The sequence below is a fragment of the Capricornis sumatraensis genome, chromosome 9 (genome assembly GCF_032405125.1).
Source record: "Capricornis sumatraensis isolate serow.1 chromosome 9, serow.2, whole genome shotgun sequence".
NCBI classification, from domain to species: domain Eukaryota; kingdom Metazoa; phylum Chordata; class Mammalia; order Artiodactyla; family Bovidae; genus Capricornis; species Capricornis sumatraensis.
Genome location: NC_091077.1, coordinates 107,200,003 through 107,227,869, shown reverse-complemented (window position 1 = coordinate 107,227,869; position 27,867 = coordinate 107,200,003). Strand labels below are relative to the sequence as shown.

General features: G+C 41.0%; 1 protein-coding gene across 1 annotated transcript in view; it reads right to left on the bottom strand.

Moving 5' to 3' along the window:
• The window catches only part of FER (FER tyrosine kinase), a 459,090-nt gene that overhangs the window by 79,901 nt on the left and 351,322 nt on the right, over positions 1-27,867 (bottom strand). Inside the window, exon 17 of the mRNA XM_068979562.1 lies at positions 19,549-19,672. Coding sequence (XP_068835663.1) covers positions 19,549-19,672 — 124 coding nt within the window. The remainder of the gene's footprint in view (positions 1-19,548; positions 19,673-27,867) is intronic.

The following is a 27,867-nucleotide window of genomic DNA, read 5'->3' as shown; positions in this document are numbered from 1 at the left end:
ATTTCACGTTACAATCCTGTGCACAGTACTACAGACACTTTAATAGGCAATAAGGTCTGGATATCAGTATATATAAAACGAGGAATGTTAGACCAGTCACAGAAAATCACTTTCACAAAGCTTAGCTTATTTCTGTCGGCTTCCCTGGTGGCTCGGCTGGTAAAGAATCCGCCTGCAATGCAGGAGCCCTGGGTCTCATCCCTGGGTTGGGAACATCCCCTGGTGGAGGGTACGGCCACCCACCCCAGTATTCTTGCCTGGAGAATCCCACGGACATAGGAGCCTGGTGGGCTACAGTCCATGGGGTCATGACCGAGTAACATGATAAGCACAGTGTTGTATAATTTGAAAGTGGCAAATGAAAAAATTAATAATTGATGGTTACTGGGAACCTTAAAAGAAATTGGTGATATTGAACTTCGTCCTGGGTGAGCCATGGTCCCATCTGTATTCGTGGTAAGTTACGAAAGGCATGGCTTATGGAATCTATCCCATCTCAAGTCCTCGTCCCTACAAGGGAGGAACGTGAAAGCAGTGGGCAGGGAAGTAGGCACTCGTCACTGACTCTAAAGGCCTGGGTGCACAGTCTTTCATCTGAAGAACGTCCTTTAGCACGAGATATCATTACCACAGGCCCCGAAAGCACGTAAGGGCAACACTGCCTTAGACGCGCCATTCTTACGACTGACTCCATCCTTTTCTAAGCGGATGTCTCGCTTTACCCATTATTTATTTCCCATGGCTTTTCTCTTGCATATTAAATAGTTAGCATAGATAACATTTTGAGTATACTATGAGGGAAATTTACTTTTTTATCATTATAAAATAGTATTTTAAAAAACTGAATATATTTTGTGGTGCAAAAATTTTAAGATTCTTAACTAATAATCTACATTAGATTCTTTAATACACACATTACTCAGCTGTCCTATGTGGCAGGCACTGTGCTACTGTTGGGAGTAAGGCCTTAACATGAATGAAGCCCAGTTTCACCCCTCAAGACAGTCACAGTTTGCTGTGCATGTAAGTTTAAAGCAACCATATTTAAACAACTTCGGATGAAGAAGTGAGTAATTCCAAGAGAAGGGCTTCAGAATAAAAAATTTAAGTGAACTTCTGATGCCCCAATAGGTAAAAAGAGATTTCCTTCAACAGATACTGTTTGAAAGCAGTGGTTCTAAACCCTCTCATTTTGTAATAGGAGAAGTTTCCTGGGACTTCCCTGGTGGCTCAGTGGTAAAGAATCCACCTGCCAATGCAGGAGTGAAGTGAAAGTCGCTCAGTCGTGTCCGACTCTTTGAGACCCCATGGACTGCAGCCTGCCAGGCTCCTCTGTCCATAGAACTCTCCAGGCCAGTATACTGGAGTGGGTAGAGCCTTTCTCTTCTCCAGGGGATCGTCCTAACCCAGGGATCAAACCCAGGTCTCCTGCACTGCAGGCAGATTCTTTACCATCTGAGACACCAGGGAAGTCCAAGAATACTGGAATGGGTAGGCTTTCCCTTCTCTAGGGCAGTCCAAGAATCCTGGAGAGGGTAGCCTATCCCTTCTCCAGTGGATCTTCCAGACCCAGGAATCCAACCAGGATCTCCTGCATTGCAGGCAGATTCTTCACCAGCTGAGCTACCAGGGAAGCCCCCTGGGGAAGTCAATGCAGGAGACAGCCGTTCAGTCCCTGGTCCAGGAAGATCCCACGTGCCTTGAAGCAACTAACCGCCACACCACACTTACTGAGCCAGTGCTCTAGAGGCTGGGGCCGCAGCCACCGAGGGCCTTGCGCCCTAGGGCCTGCGCTCTCCAGCTAGAGAAGGCACTGCAGCGGGAAGCCTACGCACCATGCCTAGAGCAGCACTCGCTCAGCAGCTGGGAAAAGGGCCCGCGCTTCTCCTCGTCAACAATGAAGCCCCAGCACGGCTAAAAACAACTAACTAAATAAAAACTACATTAAAAGAAAGCTTCCTGAAATTTCCCGTTTCTCGCGTTTCTTAACTTTAAGAAACGTGAGAAAAAGATGTAAAATACACTTTTCGGGGGGGGGGGGGTTCCCTTTCCTCCTGCAGTTGAGGGCTCCTGGTACGTCTAAGTCATAGGCACACCGGCAGAAGAAGCTAGAGCAGACCAAGCTCCGGCAGGCAGGAGTAAACCACTTTTCCGTCCACTAATGACATAAAAGGCCCCGCCCCCGCCCCCGCCCCTGGCCCAGGATTAACCCTGCAACTGCCAACAAGGATCCCGGGAGACAAGGATCCCGGGAGACAAGGATCCCGGGGGACAAGGATCCCGGGGGACAAGGATCCCGGGAGACAAGGATCCCGGGAGACAAGGATCCCGGGAGACAAGGATCCCGGGAGAGCGCTCCAGGGCCGCTGGGCTGGCTTTCGGTTCAGCAGAGACAGAAATCTATTCTTATCTCTTTTCAAAATCCAGGGGATTCTAGAGCACGACCATGTTTTCTGGCACTGGAAAAGACAGTTGGACAGGCAGATGGATCGGGAAGACAGGCAGATGATGAAATGGGCACAGATTTCTGCAAAAATGTGCAGGTTTCACGCTGTGGAGGAGAAGCAGCGTAGCTGAGACGTTGGATCAGAGAGCTGCCTGTCTGCTCCCCGGGCCGGGCACAGACGGCGGCGTGGGGACGGACAGGAGGATCCCGCGCCGGGCCCTGCTGCAGGGGACGGTCCTTTTTCAGCAATACCGATATACTGGATATTAGGATTGGAATGGCTTCAATTCAGCTCTACAACAGGGAGCTGTGAAACACAGTGGGGGAGAAGCTAGTTCCTCTCTTTTGTAATGAAAACTAACAGCTATCACATAAAACCTTTTTTTTCCTTTAGCATTTTTCTTCTAAATAAATAAAGCCTTGAAAAAAGTAAATATGAAAATCTGCAGTCAAACAGCTCTGAGCAGTGACCTCGCTCAGCAGTCAGTCTGGAGCAGCCCACGGGAGGCCCACCGAGAAGGCCACTGCCAACAGGAAACTCGACCTCTGACCACTGTGGCTGAGGACGCATCTCTGTCCTTTAGTGTGGCTACACAGAGCCACGCTCCAAACGCAGAACAGGGTCACCGTCTGCTTTTACCTCATCCAAACCTTTTTGCTGACAATTGCAACCCATCTATTTTTTCATCGATCTTTGTTTTCTTCCATTTTCTAAAGAGATTTGGTGAACAACTCCATCTTCGTCTGTGACTGGACATTCATTTTACCACTGCACATCATTTGAATTGGTACTTAGTCTCCTCAAAGGCTTCTTATCTCTTAACCTTATGGTGCTGACTGTGAAGTAGGTATTGCCCCTCCCTTAACAGAGGGAGAAAATCTAGATATAATACACCTTTTTCAGAGGATAATTTCTCTTTAAATTTATTATCTTTTTTTAGTCATAGAAACACTAGGGAAATGTCTTTATTTTAGGTAAACCAATATACATGCCTTGAGATGTGAAAATAACAAGAGACAATTTCTGTGTTGCCACTGTTAAGTCCCAGTCACTTAAGAATAGTACAAAGCTTCCCTGGTAGCTCAGCTGGTAAAGAATCTGCCTGCAATACGGAAGACCTGGGTTTGATCCCTGGGTTGGGAAGATCCCCTGGAGAAGGGAAAGGCTACCCACTCCAGTATTCTGGCCTGGAGAATCCCGTGGACTGTTGAGTCCATGGGGTCACAAAGAGCAGACACGACTGACCGACTTTCACTTTCACAAAGCTATAATCTGTGTTCACATTGCTCACTGTTGCATTGTTTCAAACGTTACAGTGAGCTCTTCTGGCCAGATAGCAGGACTCCCAAGAAGCAAAGTCAGTTATGCTCCTGGTTTTTTTCCCAGAGGAAAAAACTCTCCAAAGGAAATAGGTTTCTTTCTATGAACGGTGCTTTTATAAAAATCTTTTGACTGATAGTTTATTTGTATAGCATTAGGGACATTTCTGAGCACAATGAAAATAAACATGTTTCCCATTTCACATTTTCCAGTTGTCACTGTTATTTGTGGTACTATGAAATTATCCAAGATGAAATAATGCATATTAAGATTTTTAAAGGAAACACACTCTCAAAGTGAATCTTTAAGTAAGCAAATAAGCTAAATAAACATTATTCTAGAATTATTTTTATTGTCAAACTAGATTAATAGTACTAGAAATGACAAACACTGGATACTACTATCAAAAGTCAAAAGTAATTTTGAAATGGCCTCCTCACTTAATAATACAAAAGCTAAGGGGACTTTTCTGTCGGTACAACAGATAAGAATCCTCCTGCCAATGCAGGGGATGTGGGTTTGATCCCTGGTCTGGGAAGATGCCACGTGCTGTGGAGCAGCTGAGCACATCTGCCACAGCTAGCGCAGCCTAGTGCCCGCGGCCCACAGTTCAAGAGGCCACCATGAGAGGCCCGCCACGGCATCAGAGGGGGCCCACTCACTGCAACCAGATAGCCTCTGCACAACAAAAAGGACCCCGCACGGCCAAAATAAATAAAATTATCACTGAACTTTAAAACCCTAGAGGAAAAATGACCTGACAGCTTATATATATATTACAAAAATATAGTTTAAGAAGTCAGATAGATTCTTACACTCAAAAATGTTTCTTTCGTTCATTCATGAGTAATTCAAAGTTTCACCGATTCACAAATCCATCTAATTCATTCATTTTGCTTTCATCATTTCCGCACTGTTGGCTCCACATCAGACCTTTTCTTCAGTTCCACTTTTAAACACTCACCTGCCTTTTCAGCGGCTTCACAAATACCTCACAGGCACATCAGATTCACACGCCTCAAAATAAACTCCCTTTGTCATCCACAATCCCGGCCCATCCCTCCTCCCCCAAACCCCTAACCATCCAAACAGAAACACCCTGCTCATCTTCCAGGATTTCAAGAAGAGAGACCTGTCATCCACCCAGACAAGCAAGAAACATGGAAGACGCCCTGATGCTGGCTTCCTTGAAAGCGTCCCTTCCCTCCACTGACTCTCCACACCACAGCCAGAGCACCCTGCATGGAACACATGTGGGATCTCTCCTACCGAACACCCCACGGTGGCTTCCCCTCCTCTCAAACTCTGCACAAACCTCCCTGTGAGGGCCCGCCTCACAGGGCCTGCCCCTGCCACCGCTCCAGTCTCGTCTCAAGCTGGCATTCCACCTACTCACAGTCTGGCTGCCTCTCACTGCCCTGCAAGGCCATTCTGCTGCCAGCCTCCAGGCCACCCGCCCCCAGTTGCCTATTTCTTCTCTTCTCCCCCATCTTCCTTTAGTTGTTTACCTTTTGGGCAAAACGTCATTTCTTCCAAGACGCCTTCCGTGGCCCCAGGACAGGATCACATCCCACTGTGCAGCTCTTACATGACTGTCTGCATTGCTACCTGCTGTCTAGCCAGGCTCTAGATCTGAAGCTCCTGGAGGACAGAGGCCCTACCTGACTGGCTCAACTTATGCATTCCGAACACCAACAATGTGCTTACACATAGAAAGTACTTAAGTAAACATGTGATGACTTCAGTTGAGCTAACATTGTGGAACACTTGCCCTGTGCCTGCTTTTCAATACCCAGATACTTACAAAGTAAGTGGATAAAGTATTCTTCAATTAATTTGAGTAGGGGAGAGTAAAACATTTCTGCTGCTGCTGCTGCTGCTGCTGCTGCTAAGTCACGTCAGTCGTGTCCAACTCTGTGCGACCCCATAGACAGCAGCCTACCAGGCTCCACAGTCCAAAACATTTCTAAGTTCTGCTAAATACAGTCAAAAGTCAGTTTGCAAATCTCTTGGGAATCAAGCTTATTTTTAATACACCTGGTCACATAAAAGAAATTCAATAATTTACCCCAATATTTATGGGGTGGCTCCTGCAGTTCAGACCACTGTATGCTACTTTCTGAATCCTCCTATAAAAGGCCTTTGGAAATCCTATTATTGTGTCTCATCCACACCCTTTCCCCAATGCACTTTATCAAATTATCAAATATCTTTAATTTTCTCATTTTCCTTCAGAGCAGGGAGCATGATTAGACAGAAAACTTATACAAAGAAGGTATTCAATACAAGGTTTCTGATTAATTTAGTGTGTGGATATGGAGAGGCTTTGGAAATTATGAATAAATTGAGGAATTTCACCAGGCATGTTTACATGATGTCACAAAGCAAAAATATAGAAACTCCAATAATTGTTTCTACTAGGATGCACATTTAAGTATAAATAGGATATGAAAATTATAATTTTCTTTCCTTTAGATAATATATATTTGAAAAAACAGTCAAATATTTATAGTATGGCACAATATGATAAAAAATAAATTTTTAAATTACATACCAATTATGCTTTCATTTGGTTACAAAGAGGTTTACAGATTCTTTGTGTATCATGCCATATGTTTATGTCCTGCCTTGGGTTTTAAAACATCTCAAATAGCAGACATAATTATTTCAATTTTATTCCATCATTACTTTATGTGTAAATAGACTCCTAATTTTAAAGCAGGATAATGGGAATTTTAAGGATGAAGGGAGAAATATTGCTCCCTGAGAATTAAAGTTACTCATTATAAACAGTCTTAAACGGCAAGGAACCACCTCCCTCAGCACTATTCTAGCTGCACCGTTCACATTCTCTAGAGATTTACACACGTGAATGGGCAGAGGGCACCTAAAGGAGAGAGGTAAAAGAAATACATGCCTAATGACTCTCTAACACAAAACAACACATCTGATGTTTGCTGCCCAATTATTCTGAAGCACACTGTTAAAGCTAACACTTTCCAGCATGTTGTGAACTACTGGTGCTTTCTGAAGTCTGATCATTGTCTGCAACAGGACAGAGTCAGGGTAACAAACAACTACTGTTAGAGGAAAGTGGATTGAAACAGGACAGTGGCCACCTTCCGCGACTCCTGTAGGATGACAGCATCCGGAGAAGAGCCCTGATACTGTCTCACTGAATTTCTGAGACGTTCACATTCACACAAGTCAAGAAGACGCTCTCAGCATCCTAAAACCTTCATTCTGACTCACAGCAAAACGGAATTTTGGTCTGTTTGCACGACACATACTGGTTCATATCACAATAATTACTTCTTCATTTATGCCATTTAAAGAAATCAATCAGTGGAAGATAAAAATAGAAGATTAACATTTAAGGGTGAAACAATTCAGGATTATTTTCCCAGAAAGTCCTTAGTCATCTAATGGCATTTGATCGGTACTTTGTACAGCCAATTAAAGGCCTATTTCATTTATTCATTAATTTATCCACGTATTCATTCATTCACACAGCAGGTATTTATCACACTTCTACCACTTGAAAAGCACCCTGTGAAAAATGTGCACAGAAAATTTGCACTATTTCCTTCCCTACAAAAAAAGGAAATCAAACTACGCAATAAAAAATGTCCAGCATTAAAGAGTCAGTTTGAGAACACAAAATAGGCAAGTGTTTCTTTTCTATAGTAATAAGAATATCTATTCATATGAAGTATAAGTAAGCGTGTAAGCGTGTCTGTTAAGTCACTTCAGTCGTGTCTGACTCTTTGCGATCCCATGGACTGTAGCCCACCAGGCTCCTCTGTCCGTGGTATTCTCCTGGCAAGAATACTGGAGTGGGTTGCCACGCCCTCCTCCAGGGGATCTCCCCCACCCAGGGATCAAACCCAGGTCTCCCGCATTGCAGGTGGATTCTTTACCGTCTGAACCAACAGGAAAGGCCAAGTAAACTGCAGCGGGTAGCCTATCCCCTATTCAGGGGATCTTCCCAACCCAGGAGCTGAACTGGGTCTCCTGCATTGAAGACCAATTCTTTCCCAGCTGAGCTACCAGGGAAACCGATGTCTAATATAACAAGGCAGCAAATCCTGCCGGCTCTGCCTTCCCCATTCCCCCAGAACGGGCCACGCCTCTCGCCCTCCACCACTACCTTCCCCAGTGTCTCTAGCTTCCATCACTGCAACAGCTCTCTCATTTGCCTTCTCCTTTCTGCACTTGTCCCCTGAGAGTTTATTTCTGAAACAGAATTCTAACTAATCCTTTCAAAACCTGGGACAGACCAAGTCAGTCCTCAACGGCCCCCATCTCACGCAGACTTAAAGCAAAGCGTTTCAGTGATTTACAAGAGCTGCCTGATCTGGCTGCAGTACCCTCTAACCTCACTTCCTGTCTCCCTCGTTGGACTTCTTTGGACACACCTGGCGCGCACCTGTCTCTGGGCCGTTTGTACCTGCTACACCCACAGCCATGGAAGTTCTTCTCACTGATATTCACAGGGCTCACCCCTCTCTCTCTTCTGGGTCTTCTCTTACAGACTACGAAACAGTGCCTGCCCCACCTTCCCATTCCCTTTTACCCTATTTTATGACTCCCTATAACATTTATCAGCATGTGGAATAGTGCATATTCACTTGCTTATTCTTTTTCAAATGTGTTTATTTTCTGCTTCCCCTCACTTTTGTGAGCTCCATAAAGGGAGGGTTTTGTTTATTCACCACTGAAGGGAGCAAAATTTGCCACCCCAAAATATGCCTTTTACACTTTGAGATAATTTTGAGCTGATTATTTGAGCAGACACAGAAGAAGCTCTGAAAACTAAGTAGTTACCATTTTGTAAGAGGTGTTTACATTTAGAAGGGAAATTTCCATTTGTAAGCGTTCCTCTTGGCTTCCCTGGTGGCTCAGCTGATAAAGACTCCGCCTGCAATGTGGGAGACCTGGGTTTGATCCCTGGGTTGGGAAGATCCCCTGCAGAAGGGAACAGCTACCCACTCGAGTATTCTGGCCTGGAGAATTCCACGGACTGTATAGCTCACGGGGTCGCAAAGAGTCGGGCACGACCCAGGAATGTCCACGTCACTCCGCGTCTCCGTCTGTACCAGGAAGAAAGGAGCAAGTAAGCCTCTGGAAACTCTTGCCGACGGAGCAGACAGGTCTTAAAGAGCCTGCATACCTGCCGTGCCCTTGCTGACTGCTCTTCCTGGTAACTTCACGTAACGGGTCTCCCTTCATCCCAGCATCTCCTTTTTGTCTTTAGCTGGAGATGGTATTTAAGGTGGTGGCCTGGGCTATCTGGGGGAGGTGCTCAGTTATCCCACACATACAGGAGGTGGGCTTGTTATTCCACTTCAGCTATTCTCCTGTTACTGTGTCTTCCATTACGGGAGGTCTCAGTCGAGAACCTGGGAGGGGAGAGGGAAAAGTATCACCCTCCCCTGTACTGCCCTAGCCACAGTATCTAGACGAGTGTCTGGCACAAACAATCCAGGCTGGAAACACATAGCTAACAGGGTAATGAGAGCAAGGCAGCAAATCGTGGAGAAAAGCGCTGGAGGCAGAGGCACCTGACTGGAGATACCTAGGCTTTCATTTCGTTTTTTCCCCAGGGTGAGGAGGAGGTAGCCTGTTGACAACAACAAGAACCAGTGGAGCCCAATGTTTAAAGCGTCACACTAAGCAAAATCACACAGATGGATAAGGACTCCGTGAACGGTGCCGTAAGCTCCACATCATGGCATCAGCAAGAAAATGAGCTGCTCAGAGTCAGTAAGGCCCTGTCCTGGGCAGGCTGTGCCATCATTAGAAACTCTGGAAGCCATGGTGAGGTGAACTGAGACATTCTGCATTTGCTTTGCTTTACATGGCCACCCTTTTCCAAAGTTCCTGTACCCTTGGCTAAATAGACAACCGAGTCTAATCAGTATATCCATCCAATGGTACAGATGTGGTGGTCTCTTTCTGCTAAGTTGTGACCTCTGCAAAGTCTGGGGGGATGTTTCTTATTGGAGGTCCTAGAGAGACCCCTTTCCTACTCAAGTAGCCTTGCCCTAACACTAATCAGTATGTCATTATTGTCTTCATTTTATATCAGAAGAGACAGAAGTACAGTAACTTTAACCATCATCCATTCAACAAACTTTTACTGAACACCAAAACTAGATGCTGGTAACCCATTCTCTGCATCAAGGACCGAACAAGGCAACAGCCTCTATCCTCATGGAGCTTACACTCTAGCTGACGTAGAAAATAAAAAGTAAACCAGTATTCACTTGATTTATCTATGTCTATGTGGCCTTCCCTGTGGCTCAGTGGTAAAGAATCCACTTGCCAATGCAGGAGACTCAGGAGACATGGGTTGGATCCCTGGGTCGTGAAGATCCCCTGGAGGAGGAAATGACCACCCATTCCAGTGTTCCTGCCTGGGAAGTCGCGTGGACAGGGGAGCCTGGCAGGCTACATGGGTCACAAAGAGTTGGACATGACTGAGAGACTGAGCACAGACACAGACACCTATAGGTCCACTGTGATACTCACTCATGCACTTACACACATGTAGGTGCGTGTGCAGACACAGGTGAGTGTCAGGTCATACAAGGACTGATGAAAAATACAGCAGGGTAAAGGTCACAGACACAGACACCTACAGCACCACTGTGATACTCACTCATGCACTTACACACATGTAGGTGCGTGTGCAGACACAGGTGAGTGTCAGGTCATACAAGGACTGATGAAAAATACAGCAGGGTAAAGGTCACAGACACAGACACCTACAGCACCACTGTGATACTCACTCATGCACTTACACACATGTAGGTGCGTGTGCAGACACAGGTGAGTGTCAGGTCACGTAAGGACTGATGAAAAATACAGCAAGGTAAAGGCTACAGGGAATGCAAGGGTGGGGCGGGGTAGGGGTCCAAAGTCGCACAGCTGATGTGCTGTAGAGCCAGGATTCAAACTCTGAGCATTCCAGCGCCAAACCTGTGGTCTTAACCACTGTGCTGAAGCTGTTAGATGGCTCTGAAAGCTTGCAGACCAGTTGGCAATGCAACAGGAGACAATCAGACTGGCACAGCGACACTTGAAAAGGCTTCTGTATTTTATCAAATTAAAAAAATTAAGGATAATAATTGGACAAAGTGAAAGTGAAGTTGCTCAGTTGTGTCCGACTCTTTGCCACCCTTTGTACTATAGCCCACTAGGCTCCTCCATCCATGGGATTTTCCAGGCAAGAATACTGGAGTGGGATGCCATTTCCTCCTCCAGGAGATCTTCCCGACCCAGGGATTGAACCTGGGTCTCTCGCATTGTAGGCAGACACTTTACCGTCTAAGCCACCAGGGAAGTCTATTGGACAAAGCCTCTAGTAATTCTCAGTATTAGTGAGGTGAGTCATGCCCAGTGAATGGCTCAGGCTTGAGTTCTCCAGTACCATATGTTGATTCCTCTGATCCTGCCTTGGAGGCCAGAGAACAGGTAACAAACCAAAAAAAAGAAAGGAAAAGAAAAGAAAAAAAACCCCTGAAAACAACAAGAACAAAAAAGCAAGCAAGAAGGTTAAGCTTGTTTCTATGTCATCTGTGTTCTAATGCATTCCTCAAAGGCCAGAATTTCTACTTGACCAGAATAATTAAGAAAAGCTAGCTACTCTAGTGTTAACAAGGTTTCAGTTTGGAACATTAATTCGACCGATGGTTACCCAAATTCCTGGGGTAGTCACGAACCCAGCTGCACAGTTCTGGGCTTAATCTCCTGTCTGTGGTATGGATGTGTTGTGAGCGAGGGTTCAAGGAGACTGCATGGACCTTCTGCAGGAAGGAGTGAACCCACCTGCACCATGGAACTGTGTGGGGATGAACCCTCCCGGGAAAAGGCGGAGCGAAGACTTATAAAGGAGTCTCTCACCCCCACAGTGAGGCTTTCTCTAACTCCCGTTTGTTAAATGGTTTCCTTGTGAGAGGTGCCCACACAGCTGATCATATTCACCAAAGGAGGAAACAGGAAACGGCAGCGAGCACATGGCTGAAGTGCTCTGCTTAGTGTCCCGGCTTTGTCATCCACTTGATCCAGACCCGATCTTCCACTCATCAGCTGTATGACACTGGACAACATACTTATTATACTTCGATGCCTCAATTTTTTCTACTCTAAAGTAGAGATAAATGGCCACAGAAGTATGAGGACTAAATAAGATAATGAAGGTACTTGCCAAATAGGAAGCACTCAATGAACGCATGGCAGCCATTCTCTTTGGAAGCCTGCTTAGCCCAGGCTCTATCCTCTGGGTATTATACCATTCTAAATGGCTCAGATGGTAAAGAATGCACCTGCAATGTGGGAGAACCAGGTTCACTTCCTGGGCTGGGAAGATCCCCAGGAGAAGGAAACAGCTACCCGCTCCAGAATTCTTGCCTGGAAAATTCCATGGACAGAGAACAACACAGTCATTGGCTCCTGTAAATCTATGTAAACCCCCTGCTGCCTACTTTTCTCTGTCTAGCCATGTTAGTGATTAAAAATGGGATAAACACTAAATACAGGCTTCCCTGGTGGCTCAGATGGTGACGAATCCACCTGCAGTGTCAGAGATCTGGGTTCGATCCCTGGGTGGGGGAGATCCCCTGGAGGAGGGCATGGCAGCTCACTCCAGTGTTCCTGCCTGGAGAATCCCCATGGACAGAGGAGCCTGGTGGGCTACAGTCCATGGGGTCGGGAAGAGTCGGACATGACTGAGTGACTAAGCACAGCACAAACACTTAAGCTGGGTCAGTCAGTTCCTGCTGCCAAGAACCTGAAACCAGACCTCAAAGACTAGTTCATTATCCACAGGTGTGGGGCCTGGAAGGTGGTAATCTGGATGTCACCGGAACGGCCTCGGAAGACAGGACAGAGGAACGTAGTCTTCAGAGCAAGAAGGAAATGAAGCAGCAACACGGCAAGAAGAAACAATGCAAGACCGAGTGAACAGAGAGAGTGAGCAGAGAGAGAATATGCTCTGGTTCCTGCCTGCTTCCCAGGTGCTAACTGCAGTGACGCCCAGAGCTGGCTGAACCTCCTGTCGTTTCCACTTCATGAGATAACTCTATCTTCTTCTAATACACTTCCTATTGCTTAAACTAGCTTCAGCAGTTTCTGTTCTTCATAATCAGAAAGGCCACAAGAGAAAATGGTGACCCACCTATTTGCATTTGTTTAAAGTAAAGGACCCTGATGCTGGGAAAGATGAAGGCGGGAGGAGAAGGGGACGACAGAGGATGAGATGGTCGGATGGCATCACCGACTCAATGGACATGAGTTTGAGTAAACTCCAGGAGTTGGTGATAGACAGGGAGGTCTGGCGTGCTGCAGTCCATGGAGTCACAAAGAGTCGGACATGACTGAGCGACTCAACTGAACTGAAAGTAAAAGATCACTTTAGACATTCTGAACCAGGAATTACTTAATGCAATTAAGTGAATAAAAATCAGAAATAACAGAGAATGAGGTATAGGCCAATTTCCTTCTACCATTTCTATGTAACACAAAACAAGGGTAGCCCTCACTAAACCAGGAAACCACTCACGTACTTCTCTGCTTCCTCTCGAGGACTTTTATTCTGTTTACTGGATTGAGCAGAGTTCCTGAATAGTACCCTACATATGGTACATCTTTCCTACTAGTAACCATAAGTCAAAACTCATTTTTACTGTGACCTGCTATCCCGAATCCCCCATTTCTGTTTTTCCAGAAGGCAGATGGATACTCTGGTATATTAACTCAAGCCAATTTGTTAATTGATTCCAGTATAAGAGAAGGTCTTTTTCATTCCTGGAAACATACATGTGACTTAAGGTAAAAAAAAAATCCCTTAATGAAAATGAATGAAACTAGCAATAGGAAATTCTGACACTGAATACAGTGGCAGGGTAAGTAATTTTTAGAAAGGTGTTCTTGTGAATACCAAGCCACACTAGATTAAAAAAAAAAAAGGTTAAAGTAGAGAGGACTATATATTTTTGAGACATTTAAAATTACAGAGCATTCCTTTTTGTACTGTAGCAAAATGGTTTTAGAAGCTAAAAATAAAAGTACAGCTTAATATATTTGAAATTGTAATCAGATGTTAGAACAAGAAAATCAGTCATAAATGCTTAGTCAACTGAGATTATCACATTTCTATGCTAATCTTGTGTTTTTAATTAACAGATAAACCAGAAGGGGGTATCTAAACAATAGTGTATAAAAACGAAAAAAAAAACAAAATTTCAAGCTCTAATTAAATGGAGAAGCAATAACAAAATACTGCTGCATTTCAGCAACTGGTCATTAAAAAAACAACAGAAAAATCTTGTTATGTCTTTCTAAAATTATGTTTCACAGGCTTCAGCATCCTCTTCTGTTTTTACTCGTGATCATAAAGAAACCAGATGTTGATCATAAGCTGAGCCATCACACCAAACACTACCTTCTGGCCTGAATTTCCTGATTGGTCAGAAGACTTATGTCTTGTGCAGAGTAGGTGACTCCAGGGTAGATTCAGAGTTGGGGCTCTCAAACCCGATTCCCAGCGTCCACATCCTGGATCCACCATGTTCATCTCATATGATCTTAGGCAAGATACTTAGCCTTCCTAACCGCAGTTCTCCTCATGTTACAATGGGCCCAACATAGTACCTACTGCTGTCTTGAGGACTCACTCATTCTCCTTTAAGTGCCAAGCACTGTTCTAGCCTTTTGGAATTCAAGAGCAAACAATATAACTGAAAATTACTGCCCTCCTGAAGTTTATGTTCTATATATTGCATCTAAAGCACCTGACTAGCATAATACCTAGTATTCAGTCATCAATAAATGTCAGCTGTTAGGATCGTGAATAGCTGACTGAAACAGAACACTGGAATAGCAATGTGTCAGGACGCAGTCACACATTTGCTTAATCTTTCTGAGCCTCAATTACTTAATCTGTCAAGTGATCTTAAGATTGTTCCTATTACAATATATGGCAGATCATGAGACATAGAAGAGATTAAAGAATATATGAAGATGCATTATACACAAGAATGCTTTTCCAATACATTAAAACCTTAGAAAAAACTCAGATTTTAGGTACTCAGTCACATTTTTAAAAAATAAAGAAAAACTCTCAAGAAAGGGAAAAACATAAATGCTCACTATCATACCAAATCTTCATAAAACATGAAATCACAAAAACCAAAAATAAGAAGTGACATCTTACATTTATCTTAAAAAGTATACATGGCTACTATCAGAAATCATTAGATGAAATAATCTTCCAGAACATACAAGAGAAATGCAATATGTTCCTTTCTGGCAATCTTAACTTTTCTTATTTTGTTTTTCCATTGAAACTTAAAATTGGTCTCATACCCACACCTTTTCACAAGATTATATGTTTTTCAAGGTTTTGTAAATTCTTTTGAAATTACTTTCCTGTTTCAGTTAAAAACCACAGACTTTAAACCATCTTAAAATTATCTGAACATAAGGCTAGACATTCCCAGGTTTAGCTAAATTAAATGGCATCACTCGGCCCTGGGTAAGAAAGGCCCTGTTTATCTGACCCAGCCCAATGCTCCCTGGACATCCCATCTTGATAATATCAAACTCTCTGTACTTCAGGATTAAATCATGCCTTCTCATGAAATACAAAACTTTGTTTTCAACTTTCCTTCAGCAAGAATATTCTTTCCCCTTGTATTCAGTGATAAACCCATCCATCAAGTATCACTCAACAATAACCTCCACAAAACTTTCCCGTTACTCCCCACCATAGCTCCCGCAATGACACATCGCATTAACCCTCTTGATATTGCTCCTGTGGTATTTTATACATGTTGTCACTAAACTGAGTATTCTTTGCATTATTTTCTGTCATGTCCACCTGAAGGCAGGGACCATGATTCTCATGTTGTCATCACCCTGGTACAGAACAGGCTACCATCCATGTTGATGAAGTACTGGAAACATCACTGTTCTCAATGGACAAGCAAAACCTTTACTAAACAGTAAAATATTTGTAGTCTTATATACTTTAATTTGTAGAGTTGTTAATCTTACTTCATAACAAAAAAGCATCATTGTGGTAGAGTAATAGAAAATGAAGAGGAATCAGTGTAAGATTTAAAATAGAAAAAGAAATCACATTCTATAGTAGTTCCCCAAAACACCTATTCTGGTGTTGACAATGACATACAATATCATGAAATTAAGAAATGCTTCCAACACTCTCAACAGAGTATGGTCTTTTACTCAAATACATGGCGTTCAAGAGTTTATCCTCCTTTACTTTTCACTGACAAAGAACACAGCCCAAAACCAGTTCTTAAAAATAAACCCAAATAAAAATAAACCTTGCAGTAGAACTCATCAGCAGTAAACCCATAAATACCATTACCATTTAAATCTAGTATAAGGTCAACTCTCAACCCACTTAACATTCAGAATAATTAGGCTTAATACTTTTTATATAGAGTGACACCTAGCAATCTAATGCCATTGTAAGTAACATCCCCTCTCAAAGTTTGTCAGTGTACTTCAAACATTTGCATGAAGTAAAAGGGAGAGAAAAAAATTCACATTGGCTTACTGAATAATCATAAAGTAAATGGAGTTGATCTCACCTAAACTGAAACACAGAGTATCCAACACTCTAAACAGAAATGGTTTCAATCAGAAACTCGGTGTATCAAGAGAGCACTTCTGGAAGTGAAATGGAAATTACAAGAACATTTTCCGAAAGTGGGCCATTTCTTTATGCAATTGCTTGTTTCCATTTTATGGGTCACACTTTTTCATCTATAATGAAACACTGCTCTGCTTTTCTCATGGTAATAAAAAAAGAAATGAAGCTAAAGTAAAGAAATGCATCCCCCACCAAAGTGAAGATACTATTTTGGGGAAACACAATTAAAAATATTTTCAGGTTCTGAATTCCAGTGACTTCTAATCAGTGAACAGTTATAAATTTATAACTTCATATAAAATTTAAAGCATATTTAATATTTTGCTTTGATTTGTAGGACAAACACTTTAGAATTCATGGACGTGTATTATATATATTTGGGGATGTCAAGAATGGAGCCTGGTGTCTTTCTTCATTTCTTGAAAAACTGAAAGGAAACTTTCAATTACACTTTAGAAATTTTAATTGAATTTTGAAATACCTCACTAGAATTTCTCCAATGAGGAAAAATACTCTTCACTGTAGTATATACTATATATGTTATATTTATATATTTATGCTATATTTATACTACATAAATATATATTTATTTCTTAGAAAAAAATGCATGTCTTGAGTATATCTATTAAATGCAAATCAATTAAAACTGCACTGCAATCGCTACTGCTCCCAAAGAATTAGACATAGAGGAACACAGTTTCATAGCACAAGTCACTTCATGAAAAATTCAGCAGAAAGAATGATTTACTTCCTCAATATAGCGCCATGTATTGGTGAGATACTAAAATGAAAAAAAAAATACTGAATTCATCCAGAAGATCATTTACGTAAGTGTGAAGAGGAACAAAAGACCACTGGCTAGAGATATCAGAAAATCCATCCAGTGATCATGATTAACAAGAACAGAACAGTAGATAGTTTAGAGGGTTACCAGTGAGATTGAGCACAGAAAAATATTACATGTGGCTATAATACAGCTAGTAAAATACCATATCCAAAATGTATTTATGAACTAAAGACAAAGACATCCTATGTGACAGGTGGCCAATCTGGGGGTTCTGTGTGAATGCTGGTGAGCACCCTGACAGATGTGACTCATCAATCACGGGCTCCGTCACCGGCCCTGGGATCCTTCTTGATGCGCCACGCAGACAGCCGCGACCAGTCGCTGAGGCCTGTCTGTCGAACCTGCTCTCGGCACGGTCGCTCAAGACGTGCAGTCAGGAGCATTCCCCACAGGCAAGCGGCACAGGACTAGGTACAGTCTTCTAAGCTAGGTGTTCAAGCGTGGGCTGACTTTCAAAAATTTGTAAATGCATGAACATTTTTAAGCAAAAGGAGAAAATAAAAATTATAGCAGATAATGTTGTGATTTTGTAAGTGGGATAAATTTTTAAAAGTTAACTGCCATCAGCAATTTGGAATGGTTTAAATTCTGATGATAGAAGCACTTGAAAAAAATACAGTCATCCATCTGTAAGAAAAGCCGTCACTGAAAAGCAGCAAGAAATTGAATCAGCAGTTCCCTCAACCACAACACAGCAGCAATTAAAGAGTGTTATTGGTAACTGACAATACAACAGTTTCAAGAATGGGTATTTATTATGGTTTAAAGTCACTGATAGTCTAGCAGTTTTAAAAAAATCTGAGACAGAATAAAAAACTACAGTAGAGCATTTGATACCCAAAGTAACTTTAACACCTGAACAATCAAAATTACAGGTTTTCTCTAAAGGGCAATCCTTTCCTGTTACTTTTAACATAAAGTAACAAAGTCATTACACAATTCCTGTCCAAAACCAATTTTTTAGAGTCTTTTCAAATATCTATTACATTGTGATTTGATCTACATTTATCGAAAGTAAATACAGTCACTATTGATAGAAAGTAAAACAGGAACATGATAGTGACTTAATTTTCATTGTCTTAATTTCCAGAAATATAGTATCCCTATGAGATAGTTGGATGGCATCACTGACTTACTAGACATGAGTTGGAGTAAACTCTGGGAGTTGGTGATGGACAAGGAGGCCTGGCGTGCTGCAGTCCATGGGGTCGCAAAGAGTCAGACATGACTGAGTGACTGAACTGAACTGAATATCCCTATTGAAATGTATTTTAAAACACATGTGATTGTTGAATCATATTTGAAACATAAGCTATAATTTTAGTTTCAGAATAAAACTGAATACTAAGCAAAACTGGGGGGGGGCATTAAGTAAAAAATGTTCACTGAGATCAAATAAATGTATATTTCAGGTGAATATAACTTTGTTCTGCTGCAATTCTACGTTGTACAACCTCACCAGAATATGAGGTCAAAGGCTACATGGTGAAACACATGAGGGAAGAATACATCTCAATAACCAACCAGCTTAAAGTACATAATGGTTTCATCTGACACTGAACCCTCCCCACTTTAAACAGTATCATGTGCTGCTTCCAGCAGATAAAAACTGCATCAAATCCTAAATCTTATTTCATGTATATACACAGCCATATTTAGGCTCTGACATGAATCCTGCAAGAGATCTTAATTTTTATTCACATTTAGCAAAAAAAAAAAAAAAATAGTTTCAGCTATAAGCAACTAAAACCACAATCTATAAAGCATTAAAACCAAGTTGCTGGTCTTAATATAATTAAAGCAAGTTTGCTAAAATCTCCTTTGAAGTAATTAGTGTGCTAAAATCTTTTTACCCTTGGCCACATATAGTCATGAATTATTTTACTATTAAGATTTTCCATAAGTTTATAAGTAATTTCTTTGAAAAGGGTGAAGAACACATGAAACAATATTATTCAGTTATAAGATTATAGCTGCTTATATGATTAGCTGGAGGCACATCTTATCACTATGCTATTCATGGTTATGATTTTTTAATTAGTAAATAATTGTCTAATAAGGAGTTACCTCAGGAAGACAGAAAACAAGTGTTTCTATAAAATGTCAAAGAATACTTTCACATAAAATATGAAAACCAACAAGAAATACATGTTGTGAAAGAAAATTCATTGCTTTATGATAGCAAGTACATCAGTTTTCTAATATCCTATTAACAGAACTGGAAAATGTTTTTAAAATATTCTCCTTACCTGTGTATACAGTTTTTACTCTCGAGATAGGACATACCAGAAGCAACATCTAACGAAAATTTCACTAATTGTTTGAGTTTTATATCATCCTTCCTCTTTCTCAGAAACGTGAGGAAATCACCTCCTAGAAGAATCAACAAGAGAAGATCACGATGAAAGTCACATTTATCACCTATTAGATACACCTTCCAGAACAAAAAGCATTACACATTTAACCATACTTTCTGCTCATTTAAGAGGAGGATAAAAGAAAATATGAAAAGAACACATCTTATTAGAAAGCAGACACTATGAATTCTCTGAGATGCAGTTTAGGCATCAAGGGCTTCACACTGTATATCACTCAGCACATAGTAATATTCAGTCATGCTTTTTTCCTCGGCCATAATTTCTCACCAATCTGCCTGGCTAAAATTTTCTAAGAAATCCTTTAGTCTCTAATACCAGATAAAAGATTATAATTATCATGAGTTAAAAAGAAAAGTAAATGATATCGAATTAGTTACCAGATTCAGTGATTGCTAAAAAAACTGAGATTACTAACACCATGAAAGAGTAAGACAGAAAAAAAATAGGCTATGAGTTTGATAAGATTTAGCTGCTGAGCCAGACTGCATTTTCATGCATCAAATGGACTCCAGTGATATCGGAGAGAAACTCATCAAACCAGCATGTTCCAAAAGAAGTATAATGCAAGCCACCTTAGAAATCTCAAATATACTGGTAGCCACATTTTTAAAAGCAACAATAATGAAAAGGTGAAAGTGACTGAAGTAATACATTTTTCTTTAGTTCCATTATGTATAAAATATTATTAAATCAACATGCACTATTATAAAATTTTGGTGAAAATATTTTACATTTTATCATCTTAACTCTTTAAAACATGTTGTGTATTTTACATTTATGGAATGTCTCAATTTAGATGCAAATTTCCATCAGAAATATTTGATCTGTATTTAGATTTCATCAAATTCATGATTTAAAAACATAGATTCACATACCTAGGTTGTTCAAAAAATATTATACTTATAAATTTTTCCAATAACTGAATCATAGTACTGGAAATGAAATTTTTAAATTTAAATCATGTAAGATTGAGTGAAACTCACAGTTCATCTTTTAGAAGCACACATGTCAAAACTCAAGAGCTCAGGTGCTGGATACGGCCAGTGACTACCAGACTAAACAGGACAGCCTTAGACCACAGTCACTACCAGCCTGGCATTAAAGGTTAAAGCTTGGTTACTGTTCCTTGCTAATGCACACTATAATGTACTGCATTAGTAAACAAAGTAAAACAAAACCTAGTCAAGATATATTGAATGAACGTTCTCTAAAAACAGCCATTCCTACTTTTTCTGTCTCTAGAGCCTCAGACATTAAGCCAGTTTTGCAAGAGGGATTAGCATTTTAATGGTCATTTCCTGATGCTTTTGATGCTCTTTACCAGGGATCTAGCCTCCTTAAATAGAACAACTCTAGAGGTGAAGATTAAACGGCTTTTTCTTTAATGAGAGTCTCAAGAAAACAAACACCAGCCTAACTCTCCTTAGAAAGTTCTTTTTCTAATCTCTTTCCCCATTCATAAATCAAGCATTACACAAATATAGGTGGACTACTTACAAAATCAGTAAGCTATATGCTTCAAAAGTAATCTTAATGGTGTCAGATTATTTACTTTTTTCTGTTCTTCCAAAGAGAATATCAAACTTATTACTAAGAACATTACTGAAATAGCTTCTATCAAGCTTGACTTAATTTTCTTAAAAAAAAAAAAACCTAAATGCAACAGTAAACAGCAAAATTAGCCACTAATTTTTCAACTTTAATAGGCAAAAAATGTCTATTAAAATGGACTTGAAAATTAATATTTAGTTCAAGTTACTTCCTGGGCCAATATTCTCATATACTGTTACATACATTTATCGATACCCTGGCCTAGTTTAGAAGAAGTGCACCCTTCTAATTTTGAAACCACACAGCATTTCGTTTACTCATTTGGAATAACTTTCAAATGAAAGAAACCCTTCTAGAATTTGCTTAAAGCAGCATATGACATGGCCTCAGTGCTCTGTGGAAACCTAACATTTCTTCTTTCCAAAATTAGCTTACATTTAGCACTTTTCCTTCTGCTTCCTGCTCTTTTTAAATTTGGACTTTCACCTAATCCTCCCTAACCCCCAGCCCAATCTGTAAACCCAGTGAAGAGAACCGCACCTCTCGTCAGTAGGCTAATTTCAGCAAACATCACAGGATGTCTAGCATGGCATAATCCTTCAATAAGCACTCTTGGATGAATGAGTAAATGATGTAAAAAACAATCACTTCCACATAGCTTATAAGCTACCTATGAAGATAATCTACATATGAATTTTTAAATTAATTTTAGTCATTTCTTCCTTAGCTCCTCTCCAATGGTTGGAACTATGCTTTTCAAGTACTTGCTCAAAATTAATGTTTAGAAAAGGATAACACTGAATCAATGGCACCTGACGGAGGCCATAAAAATCTTTAGATTCCAAAATAAAACTTGGTACATTTAAAACTCTGAGCTCACCTTGATAAGATGCTTATTAACACGACTGCCTTACAAACTGCATCATTAAAAAAAAATAATTTGCAAAGGAGCAATTCTTAACAGATAAGACTGTAGACCAACAGAGGCTTCCCAGGTGGTGCCAGTGGTAAAGAACCTGCCTGCCAACGCAAGAGCTTAAGAGATGCAGGCTCAATCCCTGGGTTGGCAAGATTCCTAGAGGGGGAGCGTGGCAGCCCCTCCAGTATTCTTGTCTGGACAATCTTTTGTCATTTCACTGTGCCACTGTAAAGAACCTCTCTGAACATGTGAGCCACCTACTAATCACATATGCAGCACATGTGCACACATGCTTGCACGTGGACGCATGCATGTAGCCTAGAGTACCCCACCTGACCACTGCAGGAAGATGGTGGTGCTCACAAATGTGTAGAACGAGGCAGGAACTCCTCTTCTCTAACTCTGTCTTACCAAGGCTTACTTCTATATGGACATACTGCATACTAAGCCAAGACAGGACGGATGATTTTCTAGATTTCTTCAGTGATGAATTTCTAAGACAATTTTTAGAATGCTTTTATAAACAACTTCTAGTTTACTAATGATACCATGGTGAAAAGAGCGTGGATAGTTAGGGCTCACCAATCGAGGTCTGATTAGCTGTGTAACCTGGGGTACAATCCCTCTAACCTTCCTTACAACGTAAGGATTAATGCCTTTTGTTTCTCAAGGTGGTTTTGAAGACCGAAATGTATCTAAACCACAAAGCAAATGCCTACCTAGCACATGGTACACACAATAAACACTGGTGTAACTTCCTATTTTGGCTTGAAGTTATTTTGTATATAAAACCAGGAACAGTTGTGGCAAGGACTCACTGTCACACAGCATTAATTTTTCCTCACTCACCTCACTGCCTTTCTCCCATTTTGGAGAGTATTTATCCCGTCTCAGCACTAAAGGCAATCCTAGACTTGCTTAACCCAGTTATCAGTGGAGTCCCATTCTCAAGTGACTGATTCAGGGATGTGCTCTCGGTTGCTCAGTCCTGTCCGACTCTGGGACCTCAAGGACTGTAGGCGGCCAGGCTCCTCTGTCCATGGGATTCTCCAGGCAAGAATACCAGAGTGGGTTGCCATGCCCTTCTCCAGGGGATCTTCTCAACCCAGGGATCGAACCCAGGTCTCCCACACTGCAGGCAGACTCTTTACCGTCTGAGCCACCAGGGAAGCCAGACTCAGAGGCAGGTACAGTGTTTAATTCAGGCCACTGAGATACAGGAGATAACTTCTAAAGGATGAATGAAAGAAACTTTTTAAGACAAGTGCCAGGAAAGGAGCTTCTCTGCGAGTGGAAGTATGCAGGGCAGCATGTGCTCCGCAGAGACTGGCACCCTTGGGATGAAGCTGTCGCCACGGAGAGCAGGAAGAGTGAAGGGAAGAGGACAGTTCTGGTGGCATCTCTGAGCCACTGGAACAAGCGCTGCCTCGACAATGACTTTCTTCTAGATCTTTGAACTGAAGGAACAAATAAAAGCTCTATAATTTTTTTTGATATAACTCCCACACTAGCCACTCAAAGATTCTTTATGGATAAAATAATAACTGTATCAGAAGATACTGAGAATTAAAAAGATACTATATATTGATACATTTAATGTCTAGAACAAGTAGGAAATAATAAATAGAAGCACTTAATTTTGTTTACAGCCAACATTTAGTAAGAGAATAGAAGACTGTTTTATTCTTAACAGCTCTTTCTCAAAGGTTTCTTACTTTGTGCTATGAAAATCTGATCCTATCTGCTCTCTCAGTATTAATGGGACTCTGAGGAACTGATCACATTAAACAAACTCATAGAGATTATTGTATAAACAAGAATACTAATTTATCAATTTCTCATTAGGGAAAAGGGATCATCAAGGCTATACCACTAATGACTTTCTGTCACTGAATCATGTAGAGATCTTAATTTATCTTCAAATAAATTTAAAGGTTATTAAATTAAGAGATACCAATCCCTAGTGATATATAAAATGCATAATTCATTACCCTTGTTTTTTAGGATATCAATTTACTCCAGAGAAGTTTGGTTTAGTTGTGTTCACGTACACATTTAAAATAGGCTCATAATCAAAGCAAGTATTAAATTATAGAGAGCTGTTGTAGAGGGTCCATTTATGCCATTGTTCAGAGTTGTTACTAAAAAATAAACTTCATCTTTTCTTCTCTTTAATTAGACTTCTGGCTGTGGGCCAGCCCATCAAAACTCAGGCGGGTACAAATTCATATGATAGTCGTAACAATGACTGCTGATTTAATCTGTGCTCTGTGAGACACAGAATAGATTTCGTACAATAGGAGGTAAGTCAACACGTTCCTGAAGAAAAGGATCGATGCAGACACTGAGGCCGCCAATACTGACTGCTACACGCAGGGCACACGTAGGAAAGGCGGCTTTCACGGAAAGGGAGATTAGACAGGAGGATGCGCTGGCTGCTAACCGAGGTGATGCGGGTTTCTTCCAAGAACCACCACACACACACAGACTGCAGCGCTGGATCTGAAAGGCTCGGTAATAAGCTGGACACGGGCCAGTCTGCGAGGAAAGATGAGGAACATGTAACACAGGAAAGCCGAAAACGACTCCAAGGACACACCGGCGTTTCGGATGCTGCGCTCTCTCTCCTTCCTAAAGCAGCGCCTGCTGAAGAGCTTGCTCCCAGCAGTTCAGCTGAGCCCAAGGCAGTGCTGAGAGTATGGCGTCCCAGTTTAGATTAACGCGCGACATTCCGCTTTTCAGGTGAGGTTCCTTAATAACCACGCTCTGCCAGCACTGCAGGGCACTGGGGCCTCTGGCATTTCTCCTTTGCAGATGATCTCTAACAACACAGCTCTCTAATGGCCGTAAAAACAGTTCTCTGAGATGAAAGCGTGCTCTTCACAGAACTTTTTAACTCGCCGGTTCAAGGGGCAGCAGCTATAATCTCGCTAGACATTATGTGACCTGCCAGGACAGATGCAGAGTCAGGTTTCACAGACCTTCAGAACATCGGCTTCCAGAAAGCACTCTGGAGAAAATCCGCTTTATTACACTGTGGAGGAGAGAGCTGAGCTCACCTGATTTTTACTTTTAAGGTGGTATTTTTGGTGATATAACTGAAATTCTAAGGCACGTGCCTGCAAACTATGGCCTGAAGAGGCCAAAATCAGTCCCATGCCTGCTTTTCCAAATAAAGTTTTACTGGAAACTTTAAACTCATTCCTTTACATGCTGTTTCCAGATGCTTTTAGTCCTCAACGCCTAACCATCTTACTACCTGGTTCTTTACAGAAAAAGCTCGCTGACTCTTGCTTTAAGGCATTATTCAGCATTTCATACAGCTACAGTCCCTCCTATTTAAAGGTTCTCATGATTGCCTTGGTTACTTTCAACCAAGATTTTACTATTCACCATGTTTTCTTTTTTGCATGAGGGCTCAATAGTGCCATTTTTTAATGTTCAAGGAGGAAGCTGAAAAGGTAAATTCACCAATTAATTTTAAGTTCTAAGGCTGCAAACCTATTCACACAGAAAAAAACATATGAAGACTGAGATCATAAACCCCTGGTATCCTCCCCATCCACAACCCACCATCTGCCACCAAGACAAAGAAATTACACTGTCTCTCCCTGCTTTCATGCCAAACAACCTACTTTTCCATATCGTGGCCTGTTATGCCCCTGAAAGCTGCCTTTGATATAAAGATAAGAATGGACAGGACGATCAGGTGTATAAAGAGGTTGGTTCCTGGAATACCCTTTAAATACTTAGATGCTACAAAGACATTTTTTTCTAAATAAAAAATTCAAAAGAATGCTTATTTTGATATATCTATCTACTACAGGAAAACCTGCAGAGAAAAAAGAAGAGGCATCAATTCAAGTTTCCTTAGATTTTTAAAGAAATGTGGGATAAAAAGACCAACTCAAAAGTACATTTAAATTTCATAAGAGAAAAAATGTTTATAAAAGCTAACAATATTTTTAGAAATTGAATTTATCATAGGCTACATATTTTAGAGACATTAAGTCCCTGAAAGCAATAAAATCAGTGACTACTTTATAAAAACTATTATATAATCTTATTCTCTAAAGTAATTAGAAACATATTTACATCTTCATGTTTACCCATTTCTGTTGGATATGGTCAGAATTTAATTTATGCAAAGGTTTTAATCATAAACACATTTATAAACTATGAAACTTTCTATCAAAATTAATTAAAAAGCATTACTTTATAATTTTAAAGAACACAGTGCAGCAAAGAGCTTGGAATGTCAGTGTTGAGAAAAAAAAATCACAAAAAAACAGGAGCATCTTTTTTCACTTTTTAAAAAGTTGTGGTAAAAACACATAAATTTTTCCTCTTAAAGTGTAATACTGTAAATTATATTGAAGTGTTGTACAAGCAATCCAGGTGAGCCACAGAATTGACTTTTTCTTTAACTTAGAAACCATTTTCATCATGGTAAAAAAATGCATAAACTTTAGCATCTTTACTATTTTTAAGTATCTAGTTCAGTAGAGTCTCCCTCTGAGATGAAGGTTTGATTCCATTTATACAAAGTCTCAAACCAGCCCAAACGAATCTCTTTTGTAAGTACGGAAAATGGTAGCCACAGGTGCGTATACTTATTGATGATCTAAACTTATAATTGGTGTCCTCTTCTGTGTGTGTTATATTTTGTTTGATCTACTATTTCACCTTATAACTAACTAATTTAACTAATAATAACAACAGGTTAAATAAGTTAATTTAAATAATTAAATTTTAATTAAATCTATTTATTTAATTAAATAATTTAAATAATTAAATAAGTTAAATTATTTTTTCATGGGTCAGAGATAAATAGCTTTAGTAGTCACAGCACAGCAGGGGCTGTTGTGAGTTAAGCATATACAGATCCTTGAACACAAAGTAGGATGTGCTTTGGGAGAGGAACGATGAGTTTCCAAAAGCTGCTGTTTTTTAGCAGGCAGTAAGCAAGCCAACAGAGTGCATCATGGGAAATGCCAGGCTGGATGAATCACCAGCTGGAGCCAAGACTGCCCAGAGAAATATCAACCATCTCAGATATGAACATGATGCCACCCTAACGGCAGAAACCAAAGAGGAACTAAGAGCCTCTTGATGAGGGTGAAAGGGGGGAGTGCAAAAGATGGCTTAAAACTCAACATTCAGAAAACTAAGATCATGGCACCCGGTCCCATCACTGCAAGGCAAACAGATGAGGAAACAGTGGAAACAGTGTCAGATCTTCTTTTCTTGGCTCCAAAAAAAGACTGTGGGTGGTGACTGCAGCCATGAAATTAAAAGATACTTGTTCTTTGTAAGAAAAGCTATGCAAACCTAGACAGCATATTAAAAAGCAGATATCCCTTTGCTGACAAAGGTTCATCTAGTCAAGGCTATGGTTTTTCCCAGTAGTCATGTATGGATGTGAGAGTTGGACTACAAAGAAAGCTGAGCGCCAAAGAATTGATGCTCTTGAACTGTGGTGTTGGAGGACTCTTGAGAGTCCTTTGGACAGCAAGGAGATCAAACCAGTCAATTCCAAAGGAAATCAACTCTGATTATTCATTGAAAGGACTGATGCTGATGCTGAAGCTCCAGTACTCTGACCACCAGATGCAAACAGCCAACTCATTGGCAAAGACCCTGTGGATGGGAAAGACTGAGGGCAGGAGGAACAGGGGGCTGTAGAGGATGGTGCCGGGAGCCACCGCGGGAGACCCCAC